The sequence below is a fragment of the Oreochromis aureus genome, linkage group 23 (genome assembly GCF_013358895.1).
Source record: "Oreochromis aureus strain Israel breed Guangdong linkage group 23, ZZ_aureus, whole genome shotgun sequence".
NCBI lineage: Eukaryota > Metazoa > Chordata > Actinopteri > Cichliformes > Cichlidae > Oreochromis > Oreochromis aureus.
In genome coordinates this window covers 23,961,234-23,985,381 of record NC_052963.1, presented here as the reverse complement: position 1 = coordinate 23,985,381, position 24,148 = coordinate 23,961,234, and the positions used below count along the sequence as shown (strand labels likewise).

Sequence of the window (24,148 nt, the reverse complement as noted above, 5' to 3'; positions counted from 1 at the left end):
AGCCCAAATCATCATTCATCAGAAAATTTATTACAATAGTAAAATTGTGCAAGAGTACAAATTGGAGGGACTTTTCCTATTTTTTTTTAGAAGTTTCACATCATCTTTTCTATGAAAATTTGCATTCATTGTGTTTTACATTCAATGCTGGTACAAGCAAAACCTTAACTAAGAACTGTATTGTGTATTTCTTCAGTTTTTAATAGTAAAACAGGCTCAAATCCTTTTTTTTTTTTTTGCAGTGCTGATGTAATATGAAAAGGTCAAGGTGCATATTTTTTCTATGGATGTGAATGCTAGTTTTTTTTCTGCATTAGAATTATTACAATTTGTACATCCTTTGTTTTCACTCCTTGACCAAGAAAAAGAGCTTTGTGTGAGCTAGCAGCAGCACAGAATTGGCTCTTTTACATTTTCTAAAACCTGTCTGCATCAGTAGTATTTTCTAAGTTTTGCTTCTCTCGCTTCGCCTCCTGCTGAGCTCTCCAAGCAGTGAGAACCTCGTCGTCTTCGGCCTCCGCGGCAGCTCGAGCCCTAATCCTCTGCCTGGTTTGGGCAATGAAGGTGGAGATGTCATCCTCCTCCTCTTCTGTGGCTTCCTGTTTCCTTGTCCTTCTCCCTTCTGTCTCATTGCTTTCATATCGTGAATGATGAACAGCGCCGTACGATCTTCCCGGTCGGCTGTAGCTGTGGGATTGCGTGAAGCCATTGCAGGAATATTCTGTGTCTTCACTTGATAGATCTTCGTGTAACCTGGCTCGGTATCTGGAAGTAATGCCATACGTTTCCTCATCATCATCTTCGTCAGCAGCATAAGAGGCTCTTCTGCTTGAGAAGTCAAATTCAGAAGCTGAGGCGTCAAGATCATCATAGGGGTCCTCCGATGGACCAGCTTCAGTTCCTGAAGCTGGTTTTCTTGGGGGAGGCCTGACACTTTTCAGCCAGTCATCAATGTTGGTGTTTTTATCTTTCTCCAGCGCTGGGTTTAGATTCAGGCACCCTGATAGACCGTAACTCCTCTTTGGTTTCTCCTTTTTCTTTGTCTCCTCAAGAAACTCCTCCTCTTTCTTCTTCCTTTCCTCTTCCTCATCGTCATCTTCCTTTGGCTTCTTTTTCTTAAACAGAGTACTGCGTTTGTTGTCTTCCAGGATCTTCTTCTTTTCATAGGTAGACATCTTGTCCCTCATCTCTGACTTGATCTCCTTGTCCATGGCATCCAGTTTATCCAGGTTAACTTGGTCCTGGAAGAGGCTGAAGAGAGGAACACTGGTAGTGGTAATCTTGTTTTTCTTTGAGCCCAGGGTGGAGCCAAGGTTAGAGCCTAATGCTGAGCCTCTACCACTGAGACCTGAGATGCTGCTTGAACTGCCACCGGAGAGGACTGATCCTGCCCTGCCTCGATCTTGTGACAGAGAGCTGGAGTAGGAAGCACCACTCAGCAAGGATGCTTTGTCATCATCGACACTGCGCCCTGACATCACGTTTGATGGAGCACCAAAGCTCAATTCAGACCCAGCACGTGATGGAGGAGGAAGGCTCATTTCACTCTGCTTCTGTTTGATTGTTTCTGAAACAACATTAGCAATCCAGTTTTGGATGCTAGCCAGATTGACCATTGGTTCACCTCCGGGGCCCTGCACAGTTGGAACTGGAAGGATCGGCACAGGATTTACTGGGATTCCAAACTGTGAGGATCTTGTGCTGCGAGCCTGGGAAACTGAAGAAATTGTGGAAGATCTACCACTGAGCATGGACATATTGTCATCATTGGCAATACTTGGCGGCCCTGTAACACCAGCTCCAGCCCAGAAGGCAGATAGAGGTATCGTACCACCGCTAACGCAACTCTCTGTTTCCCAGCCACATACAGACTGGCTTTCTTCTAAAGTTTTCTTTGAACGCTCCAGAATCTCTTCACGTCGTTGTCTTCTTCTGATTGTTGCTAAGTCCTCGCCTCTGCTCAGCTCCAGAATCTCATCTGTGTTCTCTTCCCCGAGACGCTTCTGCTGCCTCAGCTTCCATGCCTGATACGCCGTTAGATTGACGTCTTGGAGAGATGGTGTCTTGGCTTCTTCCTCACCGTCACCAACAGAACTTTTCTCTCCATCCTCACGATCTTTCTTGTTCCACCCAAATTGGATTCTCTTGATTCGCCAACGTTCCAATGGTGACATCTTCTCCTTATTCTTCTGACAGAAGTTATACATGGAGCTGGTGTCAGAGAGGATGCTATCTACTTCATCATCAATTGTCTTCTTCACTCCTTCATCTTCAGTGGTGGTGATCTCGCTGCCTTCTTCATCTTCTTTCTTGCGGTACCGAGCAGCTGCTTGCTCTTCGATCTCCTTAAGCCGCTGCTTCCAAAGATCAGAGTAACTCATACAGCTGGAGGTGGACATTGCGTCAGAGGGTGGGCGTCTGTTGCGACGCTTCAGCCGCTCTTTCACAGCTCGTATGTCCTCACTGGTTACGCTCTCCACATCAGTGTCTCCAACTTCTTTTGTCTTCTTTGTAAAAACCCCTGGAAGAGACTCCTCATCCTCCCCATCAATGTTCAGCTGTGCCTCCCACCACTCATCATTCTGGTATTTTTCATTCCTCCGCTGCCACTCCTGAATCATGCTGTCCAGACCATCATCATCATCATCATCCCCATCTTCCTTGCCCTCCTGTTCAGGTAGAACAAACTCATCTTGGACACCATTGGATACCTGGTTGTTGAACCCATTCTGAGCTCCAGTCAAACCACTTTTAAGTGCTCCAGCAGCTGCAGAGGAGGCAACGCTGCTCATCACACTTTCTCCATCCTCCTCCTCCTCCATCATAATGGAGTTAGCTTTCACCTCAATCATACTCTGCTCTTCTTCTGTGTCCGTATCCTCATCATCATCTTCCCCAAAGATGCGAGTGCGCGCTCGAGCGTCAATCACAGAGCACTGGCTTAGTGTGTCGTCGTCATCATCTCGCTCCTCCATGAGGGTCTCATTGAACTCTCTCAGCTGCTTCAGGAAGCCTTCATTGGGGTTGATGGCACGTTTTTTCCTCATTGAGGTCAGAGCCTCCATGATGGTCATGTTCTGGAAGATCATCAGGTAGCAAGCCACCAGGATAGCAGAACGACTGATGCCCATCATCGAAACAACAAGAACCTTTCCTGCAAGGAAAGGAAAAGATGATTACCAATACTGAAGAGTTGAGGCAAATACCATTACTCAGCTACACCCAAAGTAAATGAAGTATGTTATGTATGTATACAAATTCTACATGAAATAGTCCACAGTATACATCCGTTTTGATGTCTGCAATAGATTAATGTAGTTAATCTAGTTAAACTTGCAATAATGGCCTATGATCAGATGAGGGCAGCAAAACTGTTGACAAAGCAATAACTTATTACATTTTAGGTTTTATGTGTTTTAACTTAAGTGTGCTGAATTCCTTTCTTTAATGTTTATGAAGAAAAAAGATTTTTTTTATGACCAATATATATGACCAATATTTTATTTTATTTATGACCAATCTTTAGTCTACAAGTCTTTGTCTTCACACTCTTTAGAGGAATTGTCTACCTATTTATTTATCTAAATGCTACACTGTATTCACCAGTATATATTTACGTGACTGCCTGCTGGTTTCAGATAAACAGGTCAGGAAGGAAAGGCTTTTAAGAGCCTATTCTTTTAGAACCAGCAGCATGCTGTGGACAAACTCAAGGTTATAAGTGTGTCACAGCCACGCAGCTTAACTGAAACTCACTGTAAAGTAAAGAGTTTCTTCAACACCTATTATTTTAAAACCATTGATTATAAATGATGTAAAGGGATGTTTGAGTGGGAGGGATTCTATTGTTGATAATGCAGCTTCTGGCTGTATTAATTGCTTCATATCTTATTCTATATCCTAAGACATGTTAAAACTTGCTTTAAAGGCCTTTTTTCACACAATAAGCAATAAGCAAACCCCACTCTGTGGTATCTGTGCTACCACAGTGACGATTTCTACAATATTAACTGACAAGTGCAAATATAGCAGATACTATAAATAAAACAAATACACTGATATTATAAATTTATGAGCGGCTTACTTAGTCTGGTAAATAGTTTAAGGTGTTGCAATATATATAGATATATATTTATCAGCTTGAAAAACATTTAACATTTAAAACATTTAAGTGAATATTCTATTCTTAACTTTTATGTAGCTGTTTATGATTTAATGCATGGAAGATATACAGGATGTTATGTTCCAGCTGTAAAATGTTCCACAGATCCAATTACACACATGTTTATACACCCATTTTCAGGCTCAAAACAGGCTGATATCCACTTTCATGGCCAGGTGAGGACTGTCCCTTTATTTAATGACAAATGGAGTAGACATGATATTTGAAGTTAATTCAGGGTTGAATTTTTTATTTTATTGCTTTTCTCCATAATTTTAAATATAAGGCCCAGATAAAGGTCACTGCATATGAGACAGGTCATCATCAGGTTGAATAAACCTGATGACACCTTTGAGAAATAACAAAAAATGTTAGGAGCAGCCAAATTAACAATAAGATACATTTTTTAAAACAGTGACGACTAGTTCAGCAACATCAAAAGGCCTGAAGGAAGATGAGTAAAAATCATAATGATAGTATTATTTCCATGGTTAAGAAAAACAAGTTCACAAGATTTAATCATTTTAAGAACACTCTTGAGGAGTTGGATATATCACTTTTAAAGCCTATAATCAGGTGACAGCTTCATGAAGGTAAATACAGAGACTTAACAACAATGTATAACTACTGGTTACACTCAAGAAAAGCAAAGACACATTAGACCAGAGAAGAGGAGAAACAGTTGAAACCAAGGATAATGTGCCAGAATGATGGGAAGAGAATGGGACAGAGAAGAAGACAACTCATGATCTAAGGGATACCACATGATTTGGTGGAGGCAGTGTTATGGAATGGGCATGTATGGCTGGCAGTGGAAACTGGCGTCTAGTGTCTACTGACGATGTGACTGCTGTCCATCCCCGAGGCATAATAAAAATAAAACCCAAGAGTTTCTCAGAATAAAGAAAGGGGTATTCTTTGATGACCACGTCAGTCACCTGATCGCAACCCAGTAGGGCAGCTTTTCAGTTATTATAGCTAAAACTTGATGCAGAGAGACCCACAAACAAGCAGAAGCTGAAGGTGGCTGCAGTAAAGGCCTGGTAAAGCATCTCAAGGAAGGAAATGCAACATTTGGTGATTTCAATGGATTTTGGACTTCAGGAAATCACTGACTTTTAGTGTTTACAAGAACTGTTAACCCTCTAAAAAAATATATCCATAACAGTTAACACAATACATCTTGAAGTAAAATTGGAAGAGGGCACTTTAATCACATCTTACTGATTGGTTTAAAATGTGGCATATGGAGGCCAAACTACAAAAACTGTTTCTTTGTCCATCAAATTTTTGGCATAACTGTATTATTAAGCTGTTGTTTATGAAGTTTTCAGGCAATATTTTAGGGCATGTTAATTAAGAAGCACAGTCAACAGCACAGTGACTGTGTCAGCCTCTTCCAGGAACACGCATGTTCTCAGTCGGCACATAAAATTCTTCTCAGAAGCTGTGATGATGAGAAATTACAGATCAGTTGTTTGGAATATTTCACTGTATCACTGTTGACCTTCACCTGGAGATATGTATTATAAATATGCTTTTAGCAAAATCTGGAAAAATGAGTGCATTGTGGATCATGACTGTGAGCTAAATAAGAGAATAAATGAATAATTAAAAGTCTGTGGGAACCAGAGACCAGAAAATGCAGCATTGATGAAAACAGACAAAAAAAAAGTCTCAAGGTTTCCCAACTTCCATTTCTAACGTCAGATGAAGATGATGCCTTCAGGTCAAGAAATGAATAAGACATTCATTATAAAGTGGGCATACAGAGCAATGACAATCAGGGCTATAGGCTCGCCAGTAAGTAGATGGATATAAGAACGTAAAAAGCTACTTTTCTTCAACCCTTCTTATTATAAAACTATTGATTATAAATACTTTAAATATGAACTTTTATTTGATTTTGAGTGGTTTTACCCATGGTGATATCACGTTCTGGAGTACCCTCTCTGTCAAGTAAGGTTTTACTCTTTGAGACATAATTAAAAAATGTCTTGTCCTTACAAAATCTTAAAATGAGATAAATACAACCTAGTTTAAACAACAACACTTTACATATTAAACTATTTCAGTGTTCACTGTTTTGTTTGTTAGCAATAACAACTTAAAAAGTTATCATTTTCTGTATGTCTTCTTTACCACTCTTTCACAATACTGGAAGAGCATATGGGAGAAGGATGCAACCCATAACAACAATGCTAAGTGATTAGTGGATCTGAGAGCAGACCACAGCAACCTCCCTGAACAGGGACCAGTAACCATCACAGTGGCAGACATGCAAGAAAGGGTCTCCAGTATGACGAGTTGGACAGCACCAGGCCCCGACATGGTTCACGCCTACTGGCTGAAGAAGCTGATTGCACTCCATGAGCTTCTGGCAGCACAAATGAACCAGCTGATCATTGACAAGAGACACCTGGAATGGCTAACTGAAGGTCGGACGGTCCTGATCCTCAAGGACCCCCAGATGGGACCGGCCCCATCCCACTACTGGCCTATAACCTGCCCCAGTACCACATGGAAGCTCCTGTTAGGCATCATAGCAGTTAAGATGAACAAGCACATGGGTCAATACATGAGCGGGGCACAGAAAGGGATTGGCAAGAATACCAGAGGCGCTAAACAACAGCTACTGGTAGGCCGAGCAGTCAGCCGAGACTGCAAGACTAGGCTGACCGACCTCTGCACTGCCTGGATTGATTACAAGAAGGCCTATGACTCAATGCCCCACACCTGGTTCCTGGAATGCCTGACCCGGGGCCGGCTATTCGCTGGGGCAAGAGGGGGCAATGCCCCCTTAAACAAACGTCCTCCCCCCTTAAGTCAAATTTTTAGAAGTTAAGAAAGAAAATAATAGATTACCCACAAACTGAATATGGACAAGATTTACTGCAGTAGCTGAAAAATCTGCTGGAAAAGGCACAAAGGAGATGATAGGTTTCACATCTCTTTTGCTCTTTACCTCTGTGCACTGTTTATGCGCATGCTCACACAGCACTCGGCAGAGAACTCACACCCCACCCTCCACCCAACTATACATCAACTATACATCGTTTTGCGTTTGCAAAAGTGCTCTGACGTTTTCGGAGACGTCTGTTACTCACCAGCTCGATAGCTAGCTTGAGGTTCAAGGCTCACTAGAACTGGCGAGAACAGTGAACTCCGGGCACATTGTTTTCTAACCCCCTGCCATCTTTCGCTACTCAGGTTAAACATGATATATAAATCACTTAGATAACTTAAAAATGTTATTGTTTACTCCAGTGTCCTGGTATATTTTAGATAGCAAAGAGCAGACGGCTGAGTTTATTAAACTCCCCCAAGACAATCTGCAAATTTCATTAAAAGTTTAATAAACTATCATCTTGTCTTTATTTTTAGTTAGGACATACCTTAAACACTTCAAGCTGTAAGCTAATGATAGTTATATAAGAGCAGATGCATGTTGGTGCAATAAGATGTACGTTTTACGTCAAATGGATGCATGATCTGATTAGTCGACTAATTGCAAAAATAATCGGTGACTATTCGACTATCAAAATAATCATTTGTGGCACCCCTAATCCAGATCCCCCCACCCAACCCCCACACCTTTCTCGCCTCCATTGTCACAATGTGCTCCCTTTACATTTCTGTCTGCCCCCTCATATATGCCTGTCTAGAACCGGCCAAGGCCTGACCTATACAAGATCAACAGGACCCTAAGAGCCTTCATCAGGAATTCAATGAGGATGTGGCGGACAACACTAGAGGCCATCTTCAAGCCCATAGCACAATTCACCATTAAGTGTGGGATCTACCAAGGAGGTGCTCTGTCCCCATTGCTCTTCTGCATAGGCCTGAACCCCCACAGTGAGATCATCAACAAGACTGGCTACGGATACCGACTACTGAATGGAGCAGTTGTCAGCCACCTCCTGTACATGGATGACATCAAGCTGTATGCCAAGAGTGAACAGGACATTGATTCACTGATCACCAGGATATACAGCAATGACATCAGAATGTTGTTCGGAGTGGAGAAATGTAGTCGGATGATAACAAAGAGAGGGAAGGTAGTCAGAACTGAGGGGATCCAACTACCAGAAGGCAACACTGCAGACATAGAGGACAGCTACAAGTACCTGGGGATCCCACAGGCAAATGGGAACCATGAAGAGGCCGCTAGGAAAGCTGGAACCACCAAGTACCTGCAGAGGGTCGGCAAGTCCTGAGGAGTCAGCTGAACTGTAAGAACAAGATCAATATCTATGCCCTGCCTGTGATCAGGTACCTGGCTGGGATAATAAGTTGGCCAAAGGAGGAGATAGAAGCCACTGACATCAAGACAAGGAAGCTCCTTACAATGCATGAAGGGTTTCACCCCAAGTCCAGCACCATGAGGCCATATGCTAAGCGGAAGGAAGGAGGCCGGGGACTAGTGAGTGTCAGTACAGTCCAGGATGAAACAGCAAACATCCATGAGTACATCAGGAAGATGCCCAAAACCGACCTTGTGCTCAGTAAATCCAGCACAATCCAGCACATAACAGCAAGGTGCAAGATGCTAGCAGGCAGAGCATACATGGACCTCCATAACCAAGTGGCTGGCATAGTATACAGGAACATCTGTGCCGAATATGGCCTGGAAGTCCTGGTCAAAATGGGTAATGCCCCCGAGGGCGGTGGAGAATGACCAAGCTAAGATCCTGTGGGACTTTGAGATACAGACGGGCAAAATGGTGGTGGCAAAATGGTGGTGGCTAACCAACTGGACATAGTGGCGGTAGACAAACAGAAGAAGTATATAATTAGTATATATATATAAATAGTGTAATAGTATTGTACACATAATATTGCACATTTCACAGATCTGAGTAAGTATTGCACATTAATCAGAGATTTTTGTACATTCAACATGAGGTAAAGTAGTGCTGTGTTATTTTAAGTGTTCAGTTGTTTTTTGTTTGCTATCAGTCTGACAATTGCGGGGAAGAAGCAGTTGAAAAATCTTGTTCTGTGTGTGATGATGCTGTCCGCTTTGTTGTGTCTCAGATTGTACGTAACAATTTGTGTGTCTGAGCAGAGGGTGAGCTGGATGGTGTGTGTCCCTAATAATTCTCTCTCTTTTTTGGCAGGGTTGAGGATGAGGTCATTTTCCTCTCCGTAGGAATGAACACTGTCTACCAGAGTCCTGTACCCAGACTTGTCCCACTCCTTGATGAGCCCCATGATGGTGGTGTCGTCAACGTATTTGATGATGATGGCGTTTTCCTGGGTGGAGAGATAGTCACATAGGTGTACAGGGTGAAGAGTTTGGGGCTGAGACAGCAGCCCTGTGGATATCCAGTGCTGACGGTGAGCACCTCCCATTCTCACCACTTGTGGTCTGTCTGTCAAAAAGTCCAGAATCCAGTTACGGGTGGGAGTCAGGATGCCAAGGTCTGTCAGCTTCTGTCAGCTTCCCCAGGCGGATGGTGTCGAATGTAGAGCTGTAGTCCAATAAGAGCATCCTGACATGCGTACTGCTGCTTTTCAGGTGTTGCAGTGTGTGGTGCAGGGCTATTGCTGTTGCATCCTCCACTGATTGATTGGTGATGCAAACTGGAGGGGGTCTATAGTGTCAGGGAACATGTGGTTGATGTGTGTGAGAACCAATTTTTCTAGACACTTCATAATGACTGGTGTAAGTGCCACTGGCCTGAAGTCATTCAGGGTGGATGTGTCCGGTCTTTTGGGAACTGGTATAATGATGGAGGATTTAAAAATATGTGGGACTACTGCCTGAGATAGTGACAGGTTGAAGATATCCATGTGCTAGTTGTTCTCCACAGGCCTTCAAAACTCTGCGAGGAACTCCATCGGGTCCCACAGCCTTGTGGGGATTCACTTTTTTCAGAGCTTTCAAGACCTGTGTGTGTGTCACCTGGAGGACGGTCTCCGTGGGGTCACTAGGGGCCTTTGAGGGAGTGTGTGTGTTCAGCCTGTCAAACCTGGAATAGAAGGCGTTGAGGCTGAGTTGTTGCTGTGGCTCCCCTGTAGTTTGTGACAGCTTGAATTCCCTGCCACATGCTGCGTGTGTTGTTGTTCAGGTAGTAGCCTTCAAGTTTTTCTGAGTGGGCCCTCTTTGCTACTCTGATGGACTTCTGCAGTTCATAGCAGGCTCTCTTATAATCCTGCCTTGAAGGTCTCCCTCCTCTCCCTGATTTTCTGTTTAATGTCTCCATTAAACCAGGGCTTTTGGTTGGGGTACCTGCGCACAGTCCTGGGAGGGCCACAAATAGACGTACACCAGTTTATGTAGTCGCTAACAGTCTCCGTGTATTCATGGATGTTGTTAGCTGTTTCTTTGAAGATGCTCCAGTTTGTAGCCTCTAAGCAGCCCTGCAGGCTGGCTTTTGCACTGTCAGTTCAGTTGTTAATAGTCCTGACTGTGACTGGGTTTGTCTTGAGCTTGTTGTTATAGATGAGTTTTAGCCAGATTGCCAGGTGATCAGACTTTCCAAAATTAGGTTTTGGTTCAGCTGAGAAGGTATTTCTGATGTTACTGTAACAGTAATCCAGTATTTTATTTCCCCTGGTGGGTTACAAGCTGATGCAGTTTAGGCATATTTTTCCGGAGATTACAGTGATTAAAGTCTCCCAGATCAATTATAGCAGCGTTTGGTAGTTTATTTTCGTGCTTGTTGATCATGTCGTGCAGCTCCTTCAGTGCATCCTCCTACTTAGCGAAGGGGGGGATGTACACGACACTCACAATGATGCACTGCAGTTTTCTGGGCAAATTAAATGGCCTTAACGTTTGAGTCAGAAATTCCACATTTTCAGAGCAGGATTTTGAAGTGATCTTACAGTCAGTACACAATGATTGCTTGACGAGGGCGGCCGTTCCTCCACCGCGGATCTTGCCGCTGTCCGTAGTGCTTCGGTCTGCTCTGAAAACCATGTAGCCCTCTGGTGTTATTGCCTTATTGGGTGTCCTCTCCGCCAAGCCAGGTTTTATAGAAACGCAGTATGGAGCACTCCTGAATTTATTTTTGCATGGAAATCCGAGCATGGAGTTCATCCTTTTTATTTTCCAGAGACTGAACGTTTGCAAGCAGTATGCCCGGGAGGGTTAGCCTTCCTTTGCTAATCATGCGCCAGAACCTTCAGTCAGCCGCTCCCCATCTGCCATGCCTCCACTTCGGCTTGTTGTTCTCAGGAGAGTCCCCTGCCTCGGGCCGGCCTAGCATCAGGTCAGCATAGCGTGTTAGCTCTGGGTAGGATTCCAGTAGGTTTGGGTCAACAAGTCCGAAATTACTGTGCTCTCGCAGTTTTCGCAAGAGAGTAATAAGGAAGAAGAAAGTAAAAAGTAACTTGACTCAGAGCACTCCGCGACGTTGCCCTCTGAGGAGGGCGATCTTACTTGGAAGATGCTCAAGAGCTCAAGAAGATGTGGAGGGTGAAGGTAACAGTGGTCCCAGTGGTAATCGGAGCACTAGGTGCAGTGACTCCCAAGCTAGGCGAGTGGCTCCACTAGCCTAGCTTGTGGAGATCCCAGGAACAACATCGGATCTCTGTCCAGAAGAGAGCAGTCCTAGGAACAGCTAAGATACTGTGCAGGACCCTCAAGCTCCCAGTACTCTGGTAGAGAACCCAAGCTTGAAGGATAGACCGCCCGTAGGGCCGTGATGGGAATTTTTTTTTTTTTTTAAATATATGGCAGGTATGCAAGTTTGCAATTCTGCTCATTTTCTTTTTTCACAATAAGCAAAACATCCCTCTGTACACCATTTGAGCTCCCCAACAGTTTACAATACTGACAACTGCAACTATAGCACAGCATTCATATCATGGCTAAATACTGATGTACTCTTATGTGGTGCTCAGTCAATCCATTGAAAAACTATTAAAAATAATTAATTTGATCAGTTTAACTAAATTAAGAAAGAAATGTTAATATTTAAGCTTTAATTTGTTTTTAATTGATCTGAGCATTTTGCTTTTAAACACTGCTATAAATAAATACCAAAAACAGTTTGTCAATTAACAGCATCATTTTTTCTTAAATGTTTTGTTTGTTTTGACATTAAATGACTCTTAAATATCTTGACATGGAAGATTATTAGTCCGGGGTCTTTCTTCATTAGTACAATGGTCTCCATAACACAAAACCTGGCAGAAGTTGGGGTAAAATATCTGATGTGGCCATATTATTTAATTTCCTTGCTGTGTAGGTAGAACAATAAGAAAGATAAAATCATCAATCAGTTAATAAAAATGTCCAAATTTGCCCCACAGTCTCCAGGGAGAAGACAAGATATTATTAAGATGCTCTTGCCAAAGTCTTCCAGCAACATTTTAGGCTGTGTTAAGTAAGAAGCACAGTCAACAACACTGTGACTCTGCCATTTCCTTCCAGGAATACTCTGTGTTCTCTGTCGACACAAGAAATTCTTCTCAGAAACTGGGATGTTGAAAAGATTACTGATCAGATGTTTGGGATCTGTTAATGCGTCACTGTTGACCTCCACTCCAGGACAAGTATTGAAAAAGTGCTTTTAGCAAACCTTGGTAAAATAAGTGCATTGTGTATCATGTCTGTGAGCTAAATGATAAAATAAATGAATGATTAAAGGTCCGTGGGAACCAGAGATCACAAAATAAACACTCTATTGATGAAGACAGACACAAAACCACTGCCAAACTTTCTGTTTCCTACGTCATAAACTGAAGTTTGGAGATAAAAATAATGATGAGAGTGATGCCTTCAGGTCAACAGATAAATATTATGTGGGCAAAAACAGAAACAACTATTGGGAAAGAGGCTCAATTTTAAGTAGACAATCAATAGATTGGTGGAAGATCGATAGATTATATATATTTATATTCTTTTCAATTAAATTCTATTTTATTTATATTACAGCGACAGTGACCTCTAGGTGCTTTATATTGTAAAAAACTACAATAATTCAGAGAAAACCACAAGAATCATATGCTCCCCAATGAGAAAACATTTTGGCGACAGTCAGGAGGAAAAACTCCCTTTTAAAAGGAAGAAACCTCCACCAGAACCAGACTCAGGGAGGGGCACCAGTTAGGGGAAGGAAGGAAAAAGGCAAGCAGTAAAGAGAACCATTCTGGTAAACCTTTTAAATATCTGCTAAACCACTTGGTAGAGGATATTTTGAGCCTCTATATATTTCTGAAACATTTACAGGAAGTTAACTTAATCTGTTTAAGCCATCTCTACAGCTTGGTTTTGATCTGTGGATGTCCATCTAGGTTAGTCGTTGACTTTTTGAGATAGCTTCCTCACAGGAAGTTAGCAGTGACTAAAGAATGCAAGAAATGTGGACTCCCTGTGATGAAAATATCGACGTTAGATATATGGCAAAGTGTCAGATGTTTTAGTGAACAGATTTAAGTAACATGATAACTTAAAAAAAAAAAAACTTTTGTAAGGGTCAAACAATTTTCCAAACATATACCCTGCCAAATGGTTGATTTGTTCCTCTATAGTAAATTTGTGAGCTGAAGCTAACCCAACTGCAAAGGTCTGTTTGCAAAGAAATAAAACCTCTTATAATGATTTATTGGTGTTTATATCATAAATGTAATTGTATTACATGAAATTCTTGCTAAAATAATTTCATAAATATATAATCATTATAATGATAATGATTTATTTATGAGATAAAAAAAAAAATCTTATGAACACTTATTTGTGGTCTTAAATCACCAATAAGTGATCATGATAAACTTAATGAAAAAAATATGAGACTCTTTAAACATACTCTATGATCAATAGGGGTTTTTCTTTTCCTTTTTTTTGTTTAACAAATAACAGATGGACTCCAAAACTTTGTATTTTTTCCACTACTCATTCATGCCTACAGTCGACATATTGGAGATACTGATCTTTCTAGCATGCTGGCGCAAGACCCCAAACCCTATGCTATGTACCCCAACACTGAGCCTGTTTGGATTTATCTTTAACCTATGCATCTCAGAAGGGGGGTTAGATTGGGCTGTTTATAAGACAGATTGTTACCTATTGAACAAGAAACAAATATCTCATGAAAGGTTTTTCCCCCAGTTGCCATGCCAGCTTCTAAAGCTGAGCAACCATAATTCCGCTCCCAACCGCGCATTGTTTCAGAAGGAGTTGTAGCTACCAAGGTCCTCACAACCACTACCGTATTTGGGAACAGACATCTGTCACTTCAGTGTGTTACTGCCCCTCTCCAAGGGCTTTGTAAATCCCAGAAATACAATATGTCCTTTGACTTGAATCCACACACAACCAAATACCACCAGAAATAAAGAGGATCTAATTTCTTATCTAATTTCTAATTTCTCTAGTTAATGAATTTTATGATGATTCAAATCTGGTCACTTTTGTGAACCATGCAGTTTTTGTTTTATTCTCAGTTCTGTTTGTTCTGCTTGGTCTCTTATTTTCCTCTGGAGACGATTTTATGTATGGATGTTGCCATGGATTGCTTGGATTGCTTGTTTTCTTTGTTGTTATTCTTCTCATTCATGAAAAAATAGAAACAGCCTTTCCAGCTATGAAAAAGCATCACCCATGTGGGTTTCCAGTTGTGCTAACATGACCAGTCAGCCTTTTAACATGATTTACTCAGTGTGGTTTTTTTGGCAAGAGGCGTAAAGTTTCTCTTTGTAGTTAAATATTTAGATATTGGATTAACCTCTTTGGGCCTTAGGGGGTTACTAACAAAGAAGCATGCAAGAGGCTTACAATGTGGCTTAATGCCTTATTGTGTGTTATTATACATAATTATATATAATTATATGTGACAGCTATTAGTTTTTCAGTATATTTACTTTACATATGAAACAAAAATAATACAGGGGAGAGATGCATACCAAATTCTCCTCTGTGTATTATTTACTTCTAATTTTGTAAATAAATCTTACCAGTAGAGTTGATTAGTGTTCAGTGATGTACGCTGAACTCTTCACCACAACAGCAAACAAAGATTTCAGAGGACAGATGAAACAAATCCTGCCTACCTTTGTGCGTCAGCAGAGCATCGTCCAAGAATTCGGCGGTGGGTCTAAAGTGCATCGAGATGTCAGCATCAGGGAAGTCGTCTACTTCAATGCCCATGTACTTAATGTTCATGCCGGCGTAAAAAGACTCGTTGGTGTAGACTCCTGTACCGTGAGCTGTGTTCAGGATGTGTGTGATGCCCATTCGCTTCAGACGGGCCTTATTCACTGCAACAGACCTGAAGGGGGGGAAATCTGTCTTACTTTGCGTAAAATGACCCATCCAAACTTTCAAGCAAACAGCTTCACTAAAAAGCCTCTGCAGAAAATGACACCTGAGGAGCATCACGCTCTGGAGAAGACCAGGGAAATAAACTTTGGAATCAGCCATCTATCACCCTCTTCTGGAACTTTCAACCACATCACACAATATTTATCAGCTACCAGGGTTGTTTCAGTTAACATGGAACTTTTTTCTGACCACTTTTTGGATTTTTAATAGACCAAAAAAATGGTTGGATAAAGTCACCAATAAAGACAGCTTGATTTACACAAAACCTCTGGAACAAGCTGTTAAGTAGACGAGTTAGGACTGTTTGTGCAGATTACTTGTTTATCGCAGACAGATCAGAAAATGGGCTCAAAATCAATTAGAAGAGGAAAGTCTGTTTTAAGTGAATGATGAGGTGGAATTTGTCTCATATTTGGAAGGATCTCTCTAGTTATTCATTTCCAGCTGTCCACTATAAGATTAAAGAAAGGAAATTATGAGAATTTTCATACATTTTCGAATCTTGTGCCATTGCGTCTGAAGGGTACTTGCCATGAAAGCAAGAAAATTTGCAAAACCATTCAAAATCCATAAAAATGTAACAGAACTTTCTGTGAACCCTTACTGAAATCTGAAGTTGAACTGAAGTTCATCTTCCAGCACAGATTTGTCTTCTAAAATATCTGTGCCTATGGTCCGGAACTAAAAATAATCCTCTATGATGACTTGTGGAAAAATAATTTAAACAAAACGAGAATGCACTGACTCACTTTTCGGCAATGAAGATGTTGGGCCACACCTCATCCACAGGATTGATGGGAGCCTCTAGGCGGTCCTGCACCATGGCTCTCTGGATGTCCAGCACACAGGGGGTGTTGTAGGGGCTGCGGTCATCGATCATGTCCCTGACACGGTTGTAGAGATCTTCCACCATCAGCTGCTCAGCGGTTTCCAACATGGACTCTGGGATGGACTCGGACCGCACGCCTCGAGGTGGCAACTCTGAGGAGGTAAGATAGTAATAAACATGATGGATGGATTTCTTGATTGATTTTGTTGTATTATATTAAGAAATTAATGTACGAAGTCTGTGTGACACAGAAGACAGGATGAGGAGGTTGCGAGATGAACATCTTCAGGTATGCTACAGAACAAATCCAAGTATTTAGGATCAAAGATTTTGAGTAAAATTACTCCAACTGTTATGTTTGGTAATTTGTTTTGTGTCTTCCTAGATTGTCTCTGTTGCTGCTTCCCGCCTTATTTTGGTAATTTGCCTTTGGCTGTTTTATTTCCTGCAGTTTAGTTCTCTTTACTTTCTTTTATATTTCTGCTCTGCTGCATGTGATTTCTCTGATGGTCTCTTTTCCTACTTGTTTCCCCCATGCCCTTGTTGGCTGCTCTTATTTCTTGGATTCATGTTTAGTTTGGAGTATTTGAACCTTCCTGGAATTTATCCTTTTATGGTTTATTGTGAAGATGAATCAGCTTAGGATTAAGAAGCTTTTGTTCAGAGCTCCTGCGTTTAGCCCCACTCCCCTGTGAAATCATAACAACTATGCCACTCCTAAAGGACATACAGGAGTTTAATGTGTGCGCAGCTTCAAAAGAAGCATGCCGTTAATGCAGAAACAGGTCACTGCAGCTGTCCTCATCAGTGGTCATCTTCCTCCCTGCAGATGAAACTTGTTTTGATCATTAGGCTGCCTTTAATGCAGTCCAACTTAAGAGGAGAAATTCGATGAAGCCACGAATCTCGGATGCGTCACATTAAGCTAATTTCCTCATTCCAGCGGATCGCATCTCCATGTAACAAGATGAAGTAGCAAAACGTGGATTGGCTGTGATTGAAGACTGTTGAGCCACATTACTCTTCATTGCTTCACACACTGCATATGAATGAGGAGTGAAGAGAGACAGAGTCTGACCCCTGCTCAGTCCTCATCTGCCCTTGGATGACTTTTGAAAGTTCAGTACGGCTGGATAAAGAACAGAGAAATTCATCTGATTGTGGTTTTTTATTAATCACTTACAATCCCCCCAGAGCTTGGCAAATACAAATCAAATTTCAGATTAAGGCTGGTGAGGAATCATGATATAAAAGCTGATTTTATTTTATTTATTTATTTAGCCTGTAAACAGGCATCTGATGTCTGCTCTGTACTTTTCATGAGTAGTTAATGGTATATTTATATTTTTTGCCATTTTTGTTTATTTGTTATTAAGTAAAGGAAGCTTCTGTGTGATCATTATTCTGCTGTGGATTACATTTTGGATTAAGTCCGATTATCCTGTTGGTCTGCTCTTTTTAAAAATAAATATCTGCACATCAGGATTCATTGGCCAGGTGTTTTACTCCAAGTGCATATAAAATCCACGCAGAAGCTCTGATATTTCTTTACTTTAGGGCTTTGTTAGGCCTGTTTACTTTATAAGGGTCTACATGGGTCTGTCTCCAGATCAGACTTACACATCATGCTGAAGCAAGGCAGTAGAATTTTTCTAAGAAAATGTAATTACCAGCAGCTTGTTTAGAATCTCAATAAAATATGTAAAGGGAAGCTTGAGCCTCTCTCCTTTGTCGTCTCACCCTCGTTGATGATCTTCTTGGCAGCGATGGCTGACGAGAGGTGGATGGGCTCCATGAAGATGCTCTCAGCGTCAGACCCAGAGATCATGGAAAACCTGGACTCTGAGGTCATGGAGAAACTGGGAGGCACAGACAGAAAGGTTATTATTCATGAGCGCTGCGTGACTGAAAATAACCTAATGCGTTAGCTGGCACTGAAATGTTGATTGTGTTAAATGTAGTTAATGCATGAGTTTATAAAATGAGGCTGAGGCTCCAGCTTTATATTTCCTTTACTCCTTTACACCCTTCTGACTTTTGAATTCTTTAATGTCATTTCTGAATGAGAAAAGGTTCACTTGGTTTATTTAATCTAAATCGCTTTACAATAAAGTGTTTTTACTCTGATCAAGAGCTCCTCCATCAACTACAGTGAGGTCAATTTAGACATTGTAGAAGTACTTCTTGAAGAATGTAACTTTTGTATTTTAAGGTTATGCTGAACTAAATAACTAAATGTATTTTCCGGAATCTAAAGAATGTGATAGAAATATGTTAGTTGAGACAACAAAAGAGCTCCAGTACACCTATCAAGGTTGCAGAACAGTGACACAAACTATCTATTATCTATTATTCACAGCTATGATCAGAAGCTCACATAGACTTATGAATGTTGTGGTGGTGATTTTGATATTTTAATTGTTTATTTTAACAACTGTACAGCATACTATGACTTTAAAAAACAGACTTTGGTGCAGAAGTTTGAATTTATTTTGGGTTTTCTGTAATCCACATAGTCAAAAGTATATAAACAGACTGAAAAATAAACAGACACTTACTTCTTTTAATGTAGTGCTAAAGATTCTGCATTGTCTTTTTACTTTACAAGCCCATTACCCTTTTGTGAATGGTCATTGATTAACCTCAGCTGCTGGGTTTATCTTTGCCAGCATGACATTTTTAAGATTGGGCTTAAAACTTTCCATTTTGATGAAGCTTATAAATTTAGTTAGGGCTGAAGACTGGTCGAATATACAGCGAGAGTTATGCCAGAGGCTTTTGACCCTGTGTGAATAAGAGAAAATCCAAAATAAACTGAAACTTGTCCACCCAGTTCTTGTTTTTGAAGTCAAGAAAGATGCATGCTGTATAATCATTCCAGAAAAAGAACAGTTCAAAGAAATCATTGAAATTCCCATATTATCATGACATTCATACCCAGTGTGAGTGATGTAAAAGTATAGCTTGCATAAAGTAACAATGGACACATGGATTCTTGCACATTTCATTTACACAAAAATGTATAAAAACTAAAAACCCTACACGAGTCCCAGGGTGTTGCTGCAATATACAACTGCACCAACAATGTACTTTTAATTTACTTTATCAGTGTAAAAAAGTTGAAGTTTGCAGTATAAAGGATGTAAGTGTTGTGTAATACCATTACAGTCCCATAAGAGCTAAGCAGGAGCTTGGAAACCAGACTTCACCTCTAGAGGAATGTGAGACACTTCAAAGAGGTGCTTTATTTTAACTACAGGCAGCAAGGCGGACTGAGCTAAAGTGATGAAAAAGGAGTTGGGGGCGAGGTATATGGAGGAGCTGCCTGCTGCAAATGTCAGAAGTACATTTACTTTAAAATACAATTAAAAGAAAAACTGAAATCAGACATGAAAGTTTGGTTTGACTTTTACAAGTTTTAAAACTACTGCAGCATTCATGAGAGATGTTCTATGTGGCACCACCTTGCGTGTAAAGACTGCAGTTTACAACTGATTTTACACCCTCACATTGGGGGTAAAACAGCTGTCCAAACCAAAGTTATTCACTGAAACCACAGCTGCGTTCATACTTTGTTTTTTTCTTTACAGAGGATGAAAAAAACACAAGTTTCATCACTTGATTATGAACAAAAATAAACTCTACTATTCTGATTTATTTCTAATTTGCTTTTCAGTTTAATCGGGCCTCCGCATATCACAGCACAAGAAGGTGGAATTAAAATACAGTACTGCCAAATCTGCATTTCACTTTGTAGTATTTTTTAGCAGGATTCAATGTGAAACAAAGTTTTTTTCTCATCAAAGTGGGCTTACCGTCCTTAATTTTCATGCACAAATTACATTAAATAATTTAAGGCTTCCAATAAAGTAGGCACACATATTTTATTGTATATGTAACTTCTTCAATTTAAGCCATTAACCATGGCTCCAAGCTGTTTGCACGAGAAGGAAACACGCATTAAAAAGAGATTTGTAAAACAGGAAACAAGCTAAATATGGCATACATATTTATAGGCCTCATTTTCTCATGTGTAATGAATTACTTAAGACATCTTTGGACCATTTTAACCAAAAAAAAAAAAAAAAACAACAGTAAAAAGCTTCGATACTGCAGCTTTAATGGCAATGCTCTCACACAGTTCTTTAACCAAAAAGGAATATAAAGAGAAGACTTTAGTTTGATTGTCGGCTGCACATCCATGATGAGAATCTCCCGTTCCACCACATCCCAAAAGTGCTCTGTTGGATCGAGATCTGCATGTCATGGCAGAAATCAGTCTCATCAGACCAGGCAACATTTTTCCAGTCCTCTGTGGTTCACAGTGTGGTCTTCTGTTGTTGTAGTCGATCTGCTTCAAGGTTCGACATGTTGTACATTCAGAAATTCTCCTCCACATATCGTGGTGGTAACGAGTGGTTATCTAAGCTATGGTTGCCTTCCTATCAGCTCAAAGCAGTTTCATCATTCTCTTCGGACTTCTGACATCAACAAGGCATTTTTCTCTCTTTATGGGATCATGGTCTGAAAAACCCCTGAGATAGTTATGTAGAAAAATCCCAGTAAATGAGCAGTTTCACTCATGCTATTTTCAAAATCACGTAATTCCTCTCCTCACCCATGCTCATTCTTATGCTCAGTTTGAAGTTCAGTATGTCGTCCTGACCCTGCCTGCATAGAGTTGCACTTGTGGGGTTGGCTGATCAGATATTTCTATTAATAAGCAAATCTGCAGGTCACGGTACATGGCTGCCCCTCTATGAGGAGAAAAGGGAATTTTCCTTCCTACAGTCGCCAGTGCTTGCTAGGGGTTCATATGATTGTTGAGTTTTTCTCTCTATGTATTATTGTAGTTCACCTTACAGGCGACTTGAGGCAACTGTTGTTGTGATTTGGTGCTGTATAAATAAAATTTATTTGAATTAAATTGAATTGAATTAAACAGGTGTACCTAATAAAGTGTCAAGGAAGTGTAAATGCATTTAAATGGGGGTAAGGAGAACGTTTTACTGGGAAACTACGCAGTAATAGTTTTGCAGTGATACAAACTTGTAAAAATGGAAGATGTGATTTAGATTTTGAACAGTGTTTTCATGTTTGACAGAATCTGTTAATTTCCCAGTCAGTAAACTTGAGTCTGGTGTTCTGTGTTTAAAGCTTGGCTCTTACTTTGGGGAGGGACAGCGAAGGTAATGAGATTGGACTCCGCGGACGCTCTTCTCCTCCTCTTCTTCCTTTCCATCAGGTACCATCTGATCACCTCGCTCCCCATGTTCATTGGCCGATGCCATGGCAACCACTTTGCCTCCTTCCCTTGCTTCCGGTGAACCTGGATCACCACTAACAGAAGAAAATAAAAAATTGTGCTGTTTTTCTCTTTAGCGACATCAAAAAAATAAAAGCATGCTTCATCCTCACTGACTCTCAACTTCTTTCCTGTAACTTGTTCAATGTTTTCACTATTTCATAGATCAATTTAAATAAATGAATAACATGTACATGAGTACTCTCTAAAACTTCTTGATAAAAGTGTGACACCAGACATTTAATATGATGCTAAGTCTATATTTTTGTCAACAGTTCAGCTTTATTATCTGAGTTAGCGCAAAGTTTAATAAAAAAAACATAGTTAATGGAAAATAAGTAATATAGATACATACATATGTATGTTTGGTGTTGCTGTCCCTCGTTCTAACTGCCTGCGTGTGTGTGTGCATGCGGATGCGGGTGCATCTGGGAGCGCTAGTTTACAGGAGTCTTCAGGCCTGGTGGGTGTGCCCTGCAAGGTGGCTGGCCACACCTGAGGAAATGATCACACACACACCTGCAGCTGATCAAGCCTCGTCGGAGGAGCTACTTAGGAGTGTGGTGGAGCTCTCTCCGACGCTGGATCGTTGCGTGACTATCCATCAGTGTTTTCAACATATCAGTGAGTGTAAGCCTGCCACAGTTTGAAAGTGTCTAAAGTCTGCCTGTGTTATTTCTCACGGGGAACATGGAAATGAGAGAGCAGCAAGCATGGGGTGCGTGGACACTTGGAAGCGAGGACATAGAGCACGGACACTGGGGGGAAGACACGGCACGGGAGTCTGGGGCGCACAGGGATTTATTTTTGTGTGATTATTTACTTCACTGTAAATAAATGTACTGCTTTCAAGAGTCCTGCATTTGGGGTCCCATTTTTCCATGTTCCCACGGTTTGCCAGCGCTAACTGTGACAGTTTTGATGTGTTAACTAATTATTGAGAAAAGTTAAAAATCACAGTGATGTAGTGGTCATTATGTGTTCAGACACACTCCTCTCCCCTACATTAGCTACATGAGGTTACATCTACAAATCAGTATCTGTGCAGTTATTGGCAATATTGACTAATATTGGATCGATATCAAAATATACTGCATTGCACAGTACTACTCTAAATGATACTTGGTTTTAATGCTTGCATAAACTCTGGTTGGCTCTAAGTGGATTTTATGGTGTTAAACACAAAAGGGAAACTCAGATTTCTAATTGCCCTGCTTTCATTAGGCTGAACATATGTAGCTTGAGTTTAGGTCAGTGACAGTGATTAATAATCAGCCTCAAGGGAGGTCAGATTAAGCTTTAAGAAGTCTGATTCTTTCTTCTTATTTTTTTTCTCAGCTGTGATTACAGCAGAAATTAATCAAAACACCAAATACTCTTTCAGTTATATTGATCGACAGTCAGTGAGGGTCAACAACAGGCAGCCATGACTAAGATACTAAGCAATCAGACAGAGCCTCATGTTGCCATAAGTGTGTGTGTGTGTGTGTGTGTGTGTGAGCTGAGGCCTTCCAGCAGGTCTATTTTTAAGGCGGTGACAGCTGCCTCAGCCTGCAGGCCTCACAGCAGCGCTGAGACCTAACAGCTATGAGCCTTAAACAGCAGCAGAGGAAGAGCTGCTCTCAGATCAGATGTGTGAAAATTCTGAACTAATAAACAGGACTTCAGCTGCATAGAAAACAGCCTCCCACCTCCTTCCTGTGTCAGTGTGTTTGTGTCTGTGTGTGTTTGAGAGTGAGTGTGTTTTCCTACCTCCGTCTGAAAGGTGCTCCTCTGAAGCCGACTCCGACCGCTCTGACACAGCCTCCTAAAGTTAGACCCTCTCACCTCCCCCCGCCCTCCACCGCCTGGCCAGCGGAGGCCCTGACACCTGACACCAGACCTGTGGAGTAACTGAGTATTCTTACTCGAGTACAGTTCAGTCAACCTTCACTTAAAAAGGCCTCATTTAAAGACACAACCAAACAGAGATGGAGAGACACACTGATAAAAATGCAAATTAAATACAAATTAAAGAAATGTTTATTGAATAACAGTAATTACAGGAGGATTCAGCTTTCTCTAATTTCACTGAGATTTACATCCACAACATGATTATAATGTGTCCTTCCCTCCTTCTACCTTTCCTCCCTTGTCTTTTTTCACATACTTCTTCTTTCTTCCTTGATTCCTTTGGTTTCTTTTCTCAGTCCTTTTCCTTCTCTCCTTTTCTTTTCCACCTTTGTTTCTTTATTTCCTGTTCATTTCCTCCTATCTTTTAAGCTGTTCTCTCTCCCACTGCCTTTCTTCCTGTATTTCCTTCCTTTTCTTTAGTTTATTCTCCACCAACAAAAATTTGGTTGGGGTATTGTCATTGTAATTCCATCTATCTCGGTGTATTACTTCTGCATTACATTTAAAATTTAGTATTCTTAATACCTAGCAATGTTGATTCTTCTGAAATAAGGAGATACAGTCAGCAAGCTCACTTTCATATTAAATCCTTCTTAAAGACATATTTTTTAAGGGTGAATTTTATAAGAGTTGCTTCTATCTGTCTACCCTTTCTGTGAAAAGATAGATAACGTCTGATAAGCG

The 24,148-nt window shown here is 40.9% G+C and overlaps 1 protein-coding gene across 2 annotated transcripts; it reads right to left on the bottom strand.

The window, feature by feature from the left end:
* Positions 1 to 8: 8 nt before the first annotated feature.
* On the bottom strand, positions 9 to 23,353 carry dusp27 (dual specificity phosphatase 27). 2 transcript variants are annotated; one of them, XM_031746173.2, is made up of 6 exons: positions 23,324 to 23,353; positions 21,436 to 21,606; positions 18,007 to 18,125; positions 16,187 to 16,418; positions 15,167 to 15,384; positions 9 to 3,154 (listed from the first exon to the last, which is right to left on the bottom strand). In XM_031746173.2, the coding sequence occupies exons 2-6, from the start codon at positions 21,555 to 21,557 to the stop codon at positions 417 to 419; spliced, it is 3,429 nt and encodes a 1,142-aa protein (XP_031602033.1). In that variant the 5' UTR covers positions 21,558 to 21,606; positions 23,324 to 23,353; the 3' UTR covers positions 9 to 416. The 2 variants fall into 2 exon arrangements, with proteins under 2 accessions (XP_031602033.1, XP_039462725.1); XM_039606791.1 differs by lacking the exon at positions 23,324 to 23,353 and adding an exon at positions 21,927 to 21,982.
* Between the last annotated feature and the right edge of the window lie 795 nt (positions 23,354 to 24,148).